Source organism: Gymnodraco acuticeps, unplaced genomic scaffold (assembly GCF_902827175.1).
Source record: "Gymnodraco acuticeps unplaced genomic scaffold, fGymAcu1.1, whole genome shotgun sequence".
In the NCBI taxonomy this organism is placed as follows: domain Eukaryota; kingdom Metazoa; phylum Chordata; class Actinopteri; order Perciformes; family Bathydraconidae; genus Gymnodraco; species Gymnodraco acuticeps.
Window position 1 is genome coordinate 3,392,851 of NW_022990042.1, and position 15,190 is coordinate 3,408,040.

The 15,190-nt window shown below is 38.9% G+C and overlaps 1 protein-coding gene across 1 annotated transcript in view; it reads right to left on the reverse strand.

The window, feature by feature from the left end:
* Positions 1-15,010, reverse strand: part of LOC117545622 — a 44,640-nt gene extending 29,630 nt beyond the window's left edge. The window contains 19 exon segments of the mRNA XM_034215476.1: positions 1,910-1,998; positions 2,510-2,562; positions 3,555-3,617; positions 3,843-3,912; positions 4,047-4,152; positions 4,767-4,977; positions 7,162-7,240; positions 8,024-8,170; positions 9,144-9,260; positions 10,378-10,494; positions 10,596-10,733; positions 10,806-10,952; positions 12,192-12,220; positions 12,616-12,825; positions 13,798-13,930; positions 13,933-14,301; positions 14,303-14,391; positions 14,434-14,467; positions 15,005-15,010. Coding sequence (XP_034071367.1) covers positions 1,910-1,998; positions 2,510-2,562; positions 3,555-3,617; positions 3,843-3,912; positions 4,047-4,152; positions 4,767-4,977; positions 7,162-7,240; positions 8,024-8,170; positions 9,144-9,260; positions 10,378-10,494; positions 10,596-10,733; positions 10,806-10,952; positions 12,192-12,220; positions 12,616-12,825; positions 13,798-13,930; positions 13,933-14,301; positions 14,303-14,391; positions 14,434-14,467; positions 15,005-15,010 — 2,207 coding nt within the window.
* Between the last annotated feature and the right edge of the window lie 180 nt (positions 15,011-15,190).

Genomic DNA, 15,190 nt, shown 5'->3' on the forward strand with positions numbered 1-15,190 from the left:
ACTGTGTACAACATGTTATAAGGGACCCACAATCTATCTTAATGTAAGGGATAATGTGCAGCCAGGCGTCTCTATGGGGAAAAGAACACCTGAATCTAGATCCCTCTGCAGGTACTTTAACTATATTTTGATGATAATACTTTTCTACTTTTACTTGAGTAACATTTTGAATGCAGGACTTTTTATTGTAACCGAGTATTCCTAGACTCTGGTACTTTTACTCAAGTACAAGATCTGAACTTCTCCCACCTGACAATAAATCCTGAGGTTACCAAAAAAAAAAACCGCTCTGAAGGTTATTTTCATTTTACAAATCCTGCACTCAGATTTGCTTTCTCCAATATCATTGAAATGCAGCAGATGCTGCTTCTTTTTTCGGTCATTTCTTGACTTTTTCCAACGCGCTTGCATTTAAATCCGTCTCCCTGTCCTGTACCACGACACCTGCTGTCTTTGGAGCGTCTGCCCCCCACCCTTCTTTCACATAATGGTATGATCCTAGTGTGTCCTCGCATATGATTGGCCGCATGGTGGCCCAGCTAAATAAAGTCCCGCCCCTGCCTGCAAGGATTCTCAGCAAGAGTAGGAGCGGCTGAAGATTCTGTTCTCCCTGACGGGAGTCTGCTCTTCTAGCGGCAGCTCGCGATCGGCGTGTTGGAGACCTCTGAATTAAATTATCAAGTCACCTCAAGTCAGAAGGCGCAAGTCCCGAGTAATTGGTGTTCAAGTCCAAGTCGCAAGTGTTTTGTGATTTTGTCAAGTCGAGTCCAAAGTCATCAAATTGGTGACTCAAGTCCAAGTCATGTGACTCGAGTCCACACCTCTGGTTTCTGGGGTCCACACAGACCGTCAGACATATCCACACACTATTCATATTATTATATATTAACAAAACATCTCATGCAACTAACACTCAAGTATGGACGTGTGAACTAAAATGATAGTCCTTCCAACCGTCATGAAGCCAAAAATAAATAAATGAATTTCACAACCACACGTTTCAATTATAACTTGTGAAATTAAGATATTGTTTTAATAAAAGATCACTGCTTCATGTCGTAAAACATGACAATCAGTAGGACTGCACGATATGAGGAATATATAAACGATAACGCTGTTTAATATCCCTGCTGTAACGATAGTAAACAGATATTAAACTGTACACAGGTCTGCCATTCTACTGTATTTCGTTTTTGTTTTAACATTACATTTAACTGAAGCCTTTACCCAAAGCGACTTACATACACTTTAATATATATTAGACGTGCCTACAGGAACAATTTAGGGATAAGTATTTTAACCAGGGAGACACTTTACAGGGCTGGGATTGACCAACTGACCCTGTGATTGGTAGTCACCATTAAGCCTCAGATGCCAAATGTCTTATTTCCAACATTATTTCACTGAACCAAACACGAAACAAAGAATCATACATTTAAAAGTGTAGCTTTCTATAGGTTGACTTTGCAACCATGATTAAATAATAAATAAAACATTGTGCAGCCCAAAATCCACCAACTACATTCAAATTGAGCTGTTAGTACTGACAATGTGCCAAGTTTAACAAAAACACAAAACACTTCAAATACAAATTCATTGCTTTGTATTTTTTTATAGTTAAAAATATCTATCACATTTCTGTTTTGTAAAGAGTAATTTGATCATCATTTAGTGTCGTTAAGTTGTAGATGCTTTTGTTCTGAAGGCCTAGGTATTCATTGGTAGACAGGTGGAGGAGTAGTTTGCTCCTGGCAAAAGGCAAGAGAAAACGTTAAAGCCAATGCTCCTGTTTTGGTTGAAACCTAAGAAAATAAACGGAACAAACTAAATGTGTGCCTGGCCAATGGACTTTATTCGGCATTTGGTTTGATTTGGTTTTTGTTGTGAGGAGATATATCCGCTACAATACCTGATCTGGTCAGTCTGCACGATGCCCTCTTTGTGGCCCTCCAGACGGGCGGCCAGGCGCTCCTTATCCAGACGCACTCGCTCTTCATCCTGAAGAGAAAGCATTGTACACACTGTTAGCAAACTAAAGAATAAAACAGGATGAATAATGTTATATCTATGGTTTACCAGGAACCAATTTATTTTGCAACTTCAACAAGAATGCATTTTATTCACTACAAAACATAAAAACACTGACCAATTTATTTTGGCTTAATGTATAATGACTGAACTAAATATTTAATAAGCAAAATCATCTGATGCTAAATATTTTGAGTCATGTTCATTAATTCTCTTAAATCCTAAATGTAACCGACATTTTAGATAAAATAGTCATGTTCTTTTATATGGTTGCAAACATTTTGGTCTCATTTAAGGACAAAAGCTCCCTGACATTTATTTCGATTCAGGAACTTATAGATTTGTTCTGATACCAATAAACAATTACATTGTTACCCCCTTTAGAATTACATTATTTATGTACTGCAACCACTCGAGGAATAGCTCCATCATTTGAGTACGCAAAGCCAATGTTAGTGGAGGATATTTCATGTCAGCTTACCTCAATCCTTGGTTTTTTGGTTTCCGAAGATACCTCATCAGCTGCTCGTTTGACTGAAAAAAAAGTAGAACAGTTGTATTATTTCGCTGCAGTCAATTCAGTTACCAACTTGTAACGGACTGAGACACTACCTCATATATGTGACCTGCTCTATCGAAATCAGTCACATTGACCCGAAGACACCTTTTGAGTTGTATACACTGCTGGAAAGAGGAGATTCCTAGCTTTCTAATGATATCAGGATTGTTGTTGTACTCCAAATATTAAGCGAAATATGTCACATTATATAATGACTGTCACCGAGTCATCATTTTGAGAAAAAGGCCTTTAAAGTTTCCTCTTCTCTGGAATCCATCGATCTGATTGGTTATTAGCAAATGATCAAAATACTCCGGAGGGAAGATATTTTCGTTTGTATTACTGGTCTGGGGGAAGCTCGCGAGTGCGTGTGTGTGTGTGTATGATTGTGTGTGTGTGTATTGTGTTTGTTTCCCAGGGAAAACCCTCACGAGAAACACCGGCTGTTGTTATGCCTGCTGTGACGTTAAGTTACTCCGTTCTCCGCTTGTAATTATGCCGTCACAAGCTTCAAAGTTGTATTTATCATCTGAATTTGCCTGAAATAAGTTTAATATTCTGAAGACTTTGTTTATTTGAAATCAGATGAAAACAAACTGTAACGGACCCTGCCGTGTTATCTATGATTACTATACGCCTTACATTCATAATGTCAGCGGAGGGAGGGGGGGCGGCGCTGCGGAACAGCAGAGTGGTGAGTGAGAGCTGTCATCTTCCCTTTACAAGCTTCAAAAATGTATTTATCGTGTGATTTTGGAAATAACAGTTTCATATTCTGAAAGCCAAGACTTTGTTTAAAATCAAACAAAACACCCACGTTTATTTTGAAATGAGCCGTTGTGACTTCCGACTGATTTCGATAGAGTTCATAGTTCACATATAAGGTATATGGACACTACCCCAATAGAAAATATCTCATATCCCAGTGAATCAATACCACATTTGAGTACGTAGTGTGTGAACTCACCTTGCGTAGGCCTTTGCAAACCTATTTCTATAGGCGCACTTCTGTCAATACTTGTCGATGTAGCTGTGAAAACACAAAATCAGAAACTGCGTTAATAGGTTACCAATCGGACCAAGTATAGCTACGCCCCTCTTCTTAGGGTTTTATCAATGAGAACTGTCATTTACTTATAATGCTTAATACAATTTAAACCAGGAAAGAGTTTATATATACGAGAGAAAAAATGTACATCCTGTACGATTGAGAAAATCAATGTACAATCAACATGATTTCACAAATGTTACTTACAACTCTCTCCATTGAGATATGACAGCAAGCCTTTTCGATCAGGTCGTCTGACAACAGGGATGTTCTCGGTCTATAAACGACAAGCAATGACACACAAATACTCTATGAATAATAATATGATGCATATAAGGTAACAAATGAAACAGAATTAGAGGATCGACCTGACACTGACAGGTACTTTGACAGTTATTCTAGATCACTTACTGCAGCTCTTCGGACATAGGAGGGATGCGGGAGATGCACATTGTTGAGCAAAAACAAGATAGAGTCCAAAGTATAGTACTCTTTGGGCTGGCCCTCTTTACCAGTACTGCAGGTAGAAAAACAAGCGAAGAGAAACATTACTGAGAGTTCATTGGAGAGGCATAGCATAATACTGAAATGTACAGTGCAGGTTTAAGCTAATATCTGACACTACATTTACAGAACTATCAACAGTTATCCGGTTAGCTAATCTACTAAGCCTTCAGCAAACTAATTATCCGCCTTATATTGAGCCTTTCTACAAGATAAACAAATCTGCTTATGACTGTGGCTAATAAACACATGAAGTTTCCACTTCATCCACTGTACCCCTGACTCCATGGGAACACAACTCAACGCTAGCTAACGTCGCTAACTAGTTAGCATCACATTACAGATGCAAGTTTAGCTGTAGCAATGTCATAAAAACATTTAAAAATAGAAATAAAAATGCATAAGGATTCGGATAATGGCTTCATAGTGTATGAACAGTATTTTAGTGTTAAGCTAAAGTTAAAAAAGACTGCTTAAAGTTTTAAGTTACAGCGAGGAGAGGAGTTAGGTTAGCATATTAGCATGTAGCTAATGAGCCTCTCCGCCGTTAGTGGCAGCACAAGGCACCGATGAGCTCCAGCTGCGGGCCCACAGAAGCGATTTAAAGAGGTTTTAGCAGTGACATACCCCCAGATTATGTAGTTGGTCTTGACATTTTTCGGCCAGGAGAACTCCCCGAAAATAACTTCATCTCCTTTAGCGACGATTACTTTTTTCTGGATGTTATACTGACGGAGAACACTCAACACATCCGCCATCTTCACTTGTCTTGATGTAGTGTGTTTGCCAGGACCCCGGTTATCAACATCATGTGGCCTCGCAGGATGCCTGAACCAAACTTTTTAGACATAAACGTCCATTAAAAACATCTTCGTCACGTTTGCCAGATTTAATTAAACATCCAATATAGATAAAGGTAATTCCCACAATACGGTTTAGAGTCCAAGGACACTCCTTCCATAGTATGTAGGCTACACTTGGTAGGCTATATTTAGTCAAGTATTGTACAAGTACAATTTGGTGGTACTCATTTTATGCTACGTTTTACTTTTATTTCATTACATTTTGAAAGTCAATATAGTACCTTTAAAACAAAATGTATCTGAGAGCTTTAGTCATAGTTACTTTACAGATGAACATTATTAATACAATAATATAAAACAACTAATAAATGAACATTGACAAATAATTAAAGGTTATTAAAGATAACTAGCAGCAGTATACAAAGTAATTAAATGTATCTTCATCATCACCAGCTGTGAAACAAATGAATGCATCAATGATCATTTCCCCAGAATTCTATGTTATTTTGAAATGGGCCATTACGCTTAACAAGTAGGCTACTTTTACTTTTGTTATTTTCCTTAGCATGTTGAGTGCCCTAAAACAGCACTAATCCCAAAGATATTGACCTGAACAATTCCAATGTATCTATTTGTATTATGATTGCTTACGAGTCATTTGACACATTTCTGAGTGGCAATTGACAAGTTTAGTTAATGCTGCCAACAAAAAAAGTTTTTTTTAGGTCAAACATAAAATAGGCGGTGCTTTGACCTAGATAAAGGACATTTAGCAGGTGCTGCAAGAATGATATAACACAGTTTAATCTGTTCTTGAGTAAAATGTTCAACAAAAGTACATTCAATTCATTTTACTCTGGGAAGGTAGCAGTTATCTGTTTGTTTTTGCATAGCAAAGATTCTGACGTAAAATACAGACATACTACTGGGTTAGCAGTAACAGGGTAAACATAAGTTAAATGACAATGATTTGTCTTTTCTGTATTCTGTAAAAACTTAGATTGTGATTATTATGATGATGCGCATTATTTCAGGCAAAAATAGGCGAAATTGTCTATTTTTCCAACTACAGTAAACTGATTTATAGTCCAAAACATTGGCGTTAGTGTTTCACAAAGGAACAATTCCCAAATAATCCTCCAAAAATGTGTCATCACATTGAAAAGCACCAAGGCTATTCTTTTATAGGATACATTCAACAAGAGCAGAATGGACAAATCAAATAAGAAATAAAAAAATAATTTAAGAGAACATTTTTTAATACATCTAAAGATTGTACTTAATGTAAAGTAAAAAGTTGTGTCAATATAGTTCTAGACATTGGTGTTTTTAAAAAAAAAGATCTGACCGACTAATCAAAGAATTGGAGAGGTCAACGGAATTCATTGCAGTTCTTTGACTTCTGGTGTTTTGTAATTTTACAGAACACCATAGTACTAGAAACATCAGTCTAGATACTAAACTAGTTTTATTAAGCTTCAAACATTCAGACTCTTACATTGTCCCTCTAATTCAATTAGCCAAATCTTGCAATAAACGATCAGAATTTCTTGTTTAGTGGGTTAGTGTCCCACCAATAACCATCAAAGCACTTGAAGGAGAAGAGTAACACTTTTGAAGTGGCTGTCCGATCAGTGATCATCATAAAAAAGTGAAGTCCATTGAATCTAGAATTCCTCAGTGTGTACTATTTTAACTGGGAAAGCTGAGTTATATATAAACATCCTGGCTGGTACATATAGGTACTGCTGGGACAGAGATTTGTCGACTGATATAGCAACTATGGAGTGTTTTGCTTTAATGGACTACATTTACCATCAACACGGATTGGACATCCACATAAAAAGGTGCCAAATGATTCCTTTAACATATAGAGTGCAGTTTGCACTTAAATCGTTACAGCACAATATGCAACAACATATCCTATCACTTTGTTTTCAAATTTTAGAAAATATATGCACATAATATTTGCAGAGTGTTGTCCAGCCCGCTCAAATGACTCTTAAGCGGCATAATACAAATAGATACATTGGAATTGTTCAGGTCAATATCTTTTGGATTAGTGCTGTTTTAGGGCACTCAACATGCTAAGTGAGCTAACTAGTGCCTTCTTTTAGTGCTCTTATGACTGTTGCATTGCTTTTATTAGATCAGGTCATGGGCTAGGTTACGAATAACGCTGAAAGCTCTGAGGTCGAAGCCACAGATGCTCACTAAACCTCTGTCCTCTGTGTCTGCGATGGCGTGTCCGATGGAGGTCAGCCCACACATCACCAGCTTGGAATTGGCTCCTGATTGCTGTTGAGAAAATACATAAAATATAAGAGTTTTTTAGTCATCCTTTTTGCAACAAGCATGGCTATGTTTTCCCTTATTTTAAAGCCAATATAGGCTGAAAATGTAAAATCTATATGTTATAAAATCAATATCTATAAAGGGGGCTGCAGTAGCTGTCATACAGTTAAAGGGGCCCCATCATGCTCATTTTCGCTTCAGCACCTCTTTTCACCGTCTGCACGTGTAGACTCCGCGGTCTTAAAATCCCCACAATGACTACACGCACGGACCAATTTCCCCAAATCTGTGGCGGAAAATGTAAGGCGGGGCCTCTCATATGACGCACACCTGCACACTTGCTAGCCTGATCCACTCTTTGTTTTTCGAATGCCAGGAAGGATTCTTGCCTCGCTTCTGAAGCAAGTGACTCGGAAGACATGTGCTACCAAGCAAGCATACTCGCGATTGAGAAACACCCAATGTGTGTTGGAGCGCTATCCAATAGAAGCGCAAGTGTTACATTATGAGATGTCACTATGTTACGGAAGTAAACAAAGTAGTCCAAATGAGGTGTTTCAGGCAGGGTTGAGTGACATAAACTGTTCAATGTCAAGTTATTCTGGAAATTGATAGCAAAATAAACCTGATCCCATCAGCCTGATTGAGTCTGGGCCCCTCAATATGAAGTGAATATGAATATAAATTGTCCTGCTGTTATTGTAGTTTTATAAAACAATTTTTATCAAAGAGGAATTTATTCAATTAAATGCTAGCTTGCCCCCAAGTATAAATGAGTAAATGTACGTGTCTGTGCTTCTTCAGAGATGGCACTGGGCTGGCAGTGAACGTCCACACAGGGTTGTTGGTCAGGATGATGAACACGTCTGCACCTTTCCTGCTCTCTGTGGCCCAGGAGATGGGCAGGGTGCAGTCCGTGCTCCCCCCTGGGATCTGCAACACACAGAGAGGCAGAAAGGTCAGAAACAGACCACAATAACAAGGAATGTTCAGTGTAGTCAATAATAAAACTATTCTTGTGTCCTACTAGTGACTGAAAGATCATTTGTGACAGAATGCAGCTGGTAATTACAGATGGTTATAAAATGCCGTTATTCCTCAATTATACTGAACAGCGTTTCTGAAAAAATTGGTTCTGGTCAACGTGTTTCGGGAATAATTCAATGTCGCATACAAATGGGAGAGATTCTGGTCAACTATTATCTGTTTTTATTATTAAGTGTTAGAAAAATATCACTCGTCACCGGGCTGAGCTTCAATATCAGGATACATGTATTTATTATCCTTGCAAGAATGAAAGTAGTCATCACATACATTTGGTACAACTAGTTCCTGAACAGTGTCTATCACATGCTTATAGGGTGTTACAGTCACAAGATGCAGAATACCGGTTCAAAGCAGTATATAATGTTTAGTTTTAGATTGGCTAAGACCAACGTCAGAAATGATCATGCTTGTCACATGTCTATCTCCATAGAGGCTGAATCATCATGTTATCATAGCTATCATATGCCTAAAACAGTCCTGATGCTCTTCTAGGTAATCATACATCCTGTCATGTTCACAGCTACAGTTGGGCCTTTGTTATCACGTGTACGTGATATTGAAAGAGTTCATTCAGCATTTTCCCAACATTAAGCTTAAAAGCTCATTTTAGTAAGGCTATATGAAGAATGACATCATGAAGATGTATATTTAATTGAAAAGTAGGCTATTTCAAATGGTCCCCTCATCAGACTTGTGCATAGTGCAAATAAAAAAAAAAAAATTATGCAAAGATTTGACTGTAATCATTTGCCAGACTTCAGCAGATTTTCCCAGTCGGTAAATCCGGTAAATACCGCCTAAATGAAATACTGGTTTAGAGGACCTGTTCTCATGTCTTTTCTTTGATGCTGTGCCCTACCTTAACCAGTTCAAATGTTGCTTGTGCGAGAGTCATATCAGCAGAGATGGAGCAGGGAACAGGAACGCCTTCAGAGTAGGCCAGCACATGTGTGTCTGCCTCTGTCCTCGCAAAAACCTGAGCCACAAACATCAGAAGGAAAAGCATGACGTCACTACTGCAGATACAACAAACATCATTGTGATGGCATGTCTTTCAGCTAATAACTCCCAGAGGGACCAAGATAGACATGACATAGACATAGACATACTTTATTGTCATTTCAACAAGACACAAAGTGTACTATTAAAACGAAATTTCGTTGTACTGGCTTACAGGAACAGGACAATATAAAAACTTGCTAAAATGGTACATATAAATAAATAATAGTGACGTGGTGCTGATAAAATTAAAGATAAAGCGTGCGTTTAAAATATAAAGACTTACTATACATATAAATAAAATAGACATACTATATAAAAAATATGTGCTATTTACACAGCGTAATGTAATCTTTATGTTATAAGATAATTGACAATTGAAGGAATCTATAGTCTGTGTTAAATATAGACTATATATAAATGGGGTGGACATTTTTATTTTTTAAAAGCCATTATAGATAACTGATATTCAGCTGCTTATCATGGCCGATACAGAGACAACATTTTTGTATTTTTATTGTTTATTACTATCTCTGACCTAACCAAATCTAACTGGCATCACTATTACTATCACTTTATCTTGACCAAAGTCATTGCGATTCACCTCATTATCAAGGCGATCATTTACAAACTTGCTTAAATATGGTACAAAAACATACTTGATCCCTTAGTTTTAATGCATAAAAAAGGGTGAATAACTGTGGCAGATGCATGGCAACAGTGTGTGAGTCTGTTCTTTCTTACATGATCTTTCCTGTATCTATTTTTTACTTAAGCTTAATTCTTCAAGCTATATAGCTTTTTTTTATTCACGATTATTCTGATAAGGATTTAACAGGATAAATCAGATCAGTGATCTGCCTTAAAATCCAAAATGATCTCATCCCTAGTGTAGATGTAGCACTTGTTAAGCTAACAAAAGCAATTTGGCCTCATATTATAGGCCGATAATTTAACAGCTAAACTTATTATCGGAATAATCTATAATTTTCTTCATTTCCCATTATCGGCCAATCATTTATTGGTCCCAGTATGTACAGTATATTGCATCCATTTTGGACAACGACTACTATCTTAGTCTTGTATAGTGTTACCATGGCAATAGCTGCTGCGGTGACAGCAGTGCTGATAGACGTCCCCGGGACAACGCTGCTCAGGGATGTGCTCAGGTCTACGGCCACAACGAAGCGTTTAGACACAGGCTCCACATTCTGGGGACAAGATCACAACAGCACGAGTGGTTAAGAGTAAGTGTATGCATTTGGTTAAAGGGTTGTTCTGTGAGAATATTTGAAAATAAAAAAGGACCTACCATAAAACTCTTGTAAAAGGCAGAGTCCATAGCTTTGAGGATGCTGCTGTCTGGTTCCCATTTGGTTTTAACCTGATAGCCTTGGTCTCTTTTGTAGTTTTCAGAAGACAAGAGTATGTGGAAAGGGTGGATCTTTGCCTGGTGATTCCAAAACAGGCATTGTTATTTAAATAAATATAAAAAACATAACTTTGAATCAATTTGCACTACCTTCGTTAGTGCGGTCTGACTCTGGAATCTGTCACATAGAGCTTGGGTGTCGGAACTTCCTGGTTCGAGAACTTTGTTTGAAGTCATCTTACCCAAAATCTTCAGCACTGATTGGAGAGGCATATCCTTCAACAACGCTCTCCATACCTTTCAGAAGAAAAAATACATATCCCCTTGATGTGATGTAGAAACAATCTTTACAAAATGTCAATTGACCTGACAATGAAATTATGCTTTCAAACTATTTCTAATTACTCGGAGTCAGAGCATCCCAATTTACAGCATGAACCCAACAGTCCCACTGCAGAGCTCCATGCTCAGGCCCACCTCTTGTGCTAGGACACATCTCCCATGACCCTTGGTGAAAAATCCTCCGGTTATCACATGTTTTGAGGTTGAACAAAACACGTTTATCGTGTGTCCTTTAAAATAAATATAGTTTCTTATGCCAGCGGATACAAGCGGCCGAGATGGGTTTTCTCCGCAGGGTGGCTGGTGTCTCCCTTAGGGATAAGGTGAGGAGTTCGGTCATCAGGGAGGGACTCGGAGTTGAGCCGCTCCTCCTTCGCGTCGAAAGGAGCCAGTTGAGGTGGTTCGGGCACCTAGTTAGGATGCCACCTGGGCGCCTCCCTAGGGAGGTGTTCCAGGCACGTCCAGCTGGGAAGAGACCAAGGGGTAGACCTAGGACCAGGTGGAGGGATTATATCTCTTCGCTGGCCTGGGAGCGCCTTGGGATCCCCCAGTCAGAGCTGGTTGATGTCGCCAGGGAAAAGAAAGTTTGGGGCTCTCTGCTGGAACTGCTACCCCCGCGACCCGACCACGGATAAGCGGGAGAAGATGGATGGATGGATGGATGCCAGTGTATTATATTGTGCAACTTATTGTTTTATTTGTTAATGAATTAAGTAGCCTACTTAGCGTTTATTTATTACATGATTGTATTACGTTCATTTTTAAATACATTTAACGAATAAAGTTGCAGCTTTAAGCAACAAATAACTTTGAGATAAACTGAGGTCTGCTGACAGACTCCTTCTGGTAGTCCCAAAATCAAGGTTAAAGCAGCGAGGAGACAGAGCCTTTGCTGTTGCAGCTCCACAATTATGGATCAAATTGCCCCTCCAGGTTAGACTTGCTCCAACTCTGCCTGTTTTTAAATCTCGTTTAAAAACCCATTTATTTCCCCTGGCATTTACAGACCAGTTGTGTGCTGTTAAATTTGGGTTTTTATCTTACTAGTGTTTTGTATTGTTTTTACGTCATGTAGGAGAGTCATTCAGTCTGTGGCGTCTGATCTGGTTTCATTGTCTCGTGTTTTACATTTGTTTCATGTCCTGTCTGTTTTTTATGTATTTTATGTTTTATACAGTTGTTGATGTACAGCACTTTGTTCAACTCTGTTGTTTTTAAATGTGCTATAGAAATAAATTGGATTGGATCAACCATAGCAAGTAATGCTAATGTTGTTGGCAAACAAACATTTACAATAGCTGGAATTATTAAAACAATCCCTTGACATCTTTTTAACTGTTGCTGTGCTAACTCAAAACGTTAATGTAACGTTTTGCTGCTTAAAATTACATTAGCTAACTTAATAGCTTACAGTTTTAGTCAAATATGAAGTTCATATTTTTGTTATTTCTTATTTTGTGTCGGTGTAATTGGTGGCTGCAGGTGGCTTAATAATTCTATGGTATCCTGATTTTTGTCCCTGGCTGCCCTAAAGAAGTTGAGATGTCACTTCTTCTCCGAGTTCAGGACCAAAAACAGTCAGATGGAGGAGAAGGTAGGCCTAAGCCTGGAGCTCCACAGCTAGACCCTTCTCCATGTCCCCCCCCCTCCAGTTTGTGTTTTTCTATTAAATTAATGATCTCTGCTTCATCACAACTGTGCTTGACCTTCTCTACCATTTCCAGGTAGGAAAGCACCGTGCCAACCTCTTCTGATTTCTCTTTGTCAGAGTAAGCCAGCTGCACTTCTTTCCATCCTTTTGTTACATATTTGCTGATCAAGGCAATAGCTGAACAACACAAAAGGTAGGACCATTACAGCTGAGTGGAAAGGGTTACAAATGTACAGGGTCAGGTCAGATATAACACAAGTATTACAACAAAACAGCAACTGCGTAATAAAAGAGATGGTTCATATCATGTTGGGTTTAAACAGTTGTTAACAGGGACTATGTTACACTCTTTCTTTTTCGGTCCATTATGACTTTAAAGGTATCCTCTCTTCATTACATGACATGTTACTTGTTAGACACTTTTATCCAAAGCGTCTAACATACTCAACACTGTGGGCAATCCCCACAGGAGCAATTTGGGGTGAAGTATCTCAGGGACACAACGACATGCTGACTGCAGTGGGGTTTGAACCTGTGCTCCCCTGATCCCAACACCAACGCACTAGCCCACTGTGCCACACACCTCCATCAGGTGATATCAGTCGTATGACGACAGTTTTATATATACATATTAAACTAACACATGTTTATTAGTACTTCACTCAGCTTTCTTAATTGGCAGTTAACTGTGCAGTGCTGATTCAGAAACTAAAAGCGTCAGCGACTAAAAAAATCCAAAAATGATGAGTGAAAAAGTATCAGTCATACGAAAAAAGACATTTGAAACGCTCAGTAGCAAATTTTCTTTGACATTTTACAAACAAAAAATTACCTAAAAAACTACAAATTGTCTTGTTTTTTTATTGAACACATTTGTCATTTACTAGATTTTTCTCTCTTTGTTGGTTCAACCCAGCATAAATGAACCCCTTTAAGTTATTTTAATATGTGTATATACTGTGACTACTAGTGAATATCAAGAAGGGATTGTTTTCTATCTTGTTTTTCTATTTGCAATACTGGGCGAAAAACTAAAATACAACATGTTAATATATTTGGCATTGTGTGGTTGTTCTTTATAATTGTGATCCAAACATTTTATTTGATGAAAACAAACAAACTAAATGTACAGATGAAAACTGGATTTGCCTTGTGACTTATTTATAGATATTGCAATAGGAGCTGGATGATTATTTGCTGTGGTCACGTGGTTCTGTTTAAACTCAGCTGGTTTAGTGTGTGAGAGCCTGAGCAGGTCCTGGTGTGTCCATCCCTCTCTCTGTGTTTACATTTGGTCACAGCTGCTGCCAGACTCATGGCATCTTGCTCATTGTACCAGTCAGACACTGCTTTCCTCAGGGCGCGTCCCCAAATACCACACTTCATACCCTCTCTCAATTCCTTCTTCTGCTGGATGAAAGAAAACAGGTGTGCGGGGTCCCGACAGCCCTCCTTCAGGGCTTTGAAAGCCACCTGCCTGGTCTTCAGCTCTGATTGCTGGGAGCACAAAGCCAGGGCGAACAAGGACGGGTCGAGTGTGACGGCTCGCCCCTGCTGAGAGAACCTTTTGATCTCCTCCACCACCTCAGCGCCTCGGCCCTCCTGCAGCATGGAGACCAGGGCTCCGGCGTGTTCCATGCTGACGCGCCCCTCCTCTGGCAGTGTATACGTCTCCCTCCGAGCCATAGCACAGGAAGCGGCACAGTTTGGCCTTATCGCTCACCTCCCATTGACAGACACCGCCTGTTCAGTTCAGGGGGTGGTTGCTCGATGAAGATATCGTACTTCCCGATGGCTCCATTAAAACACTAGAGAAGGCCTGAAACAGAAGGGGATGAAGGGAATTGTATTCACACTTATGGCGCGTTTCCACTGCAGCGGGTAGCTCGCTTTAAGCGTGCCGAGCCGTGCGGGGCCCCTTTTTGGTTGCGTTTCCACTTGGCCTAGTACCTTCTAGCGGGTCCTAATTCACAGTTTTTCTGGCCCCATAACATCGTGGTTCTAGGGCCAGGAACAACCAGGCCACGGTGGCTGGCTGATACATTTTCCTTAACCATAAAAATAATCAGTTAACTTGTGCCGACTAGAGTTCAGCTTATTCGAGTTATTTCTACCTTTGTCTGATGTTTTTTGATGACATTTTTGATGGTATTTGAAATAAAATCGCATAAAACAATGGTTAATAATAAATATACTTATGATCTGTGTTTAAAAAAAATGAAATGAAAATATGTTTCCAACCTTTATGACCTAAATCTCTTAAAATATTGAAATTTTGAGTGTAAGTTTTCCAAGTCACCACTGGGTGGCAGTAGGACATCAACGAGACATTTTTAAGACACCAATGAAGACTCACATCCATATCTCAGTTTATACATTTGTTTTAATGAAATAACAAAAAAATAAAGTCTGTAATATTTCAATGTGTCATACAAATTGGCAAAACCATTCACATTTCCATAAACAGTGTCTAACCAGCACCATTTCAAAATACACAACCGTCCTGCAGTCATGTGCATTGTATTTGTTTAGCACCATATGG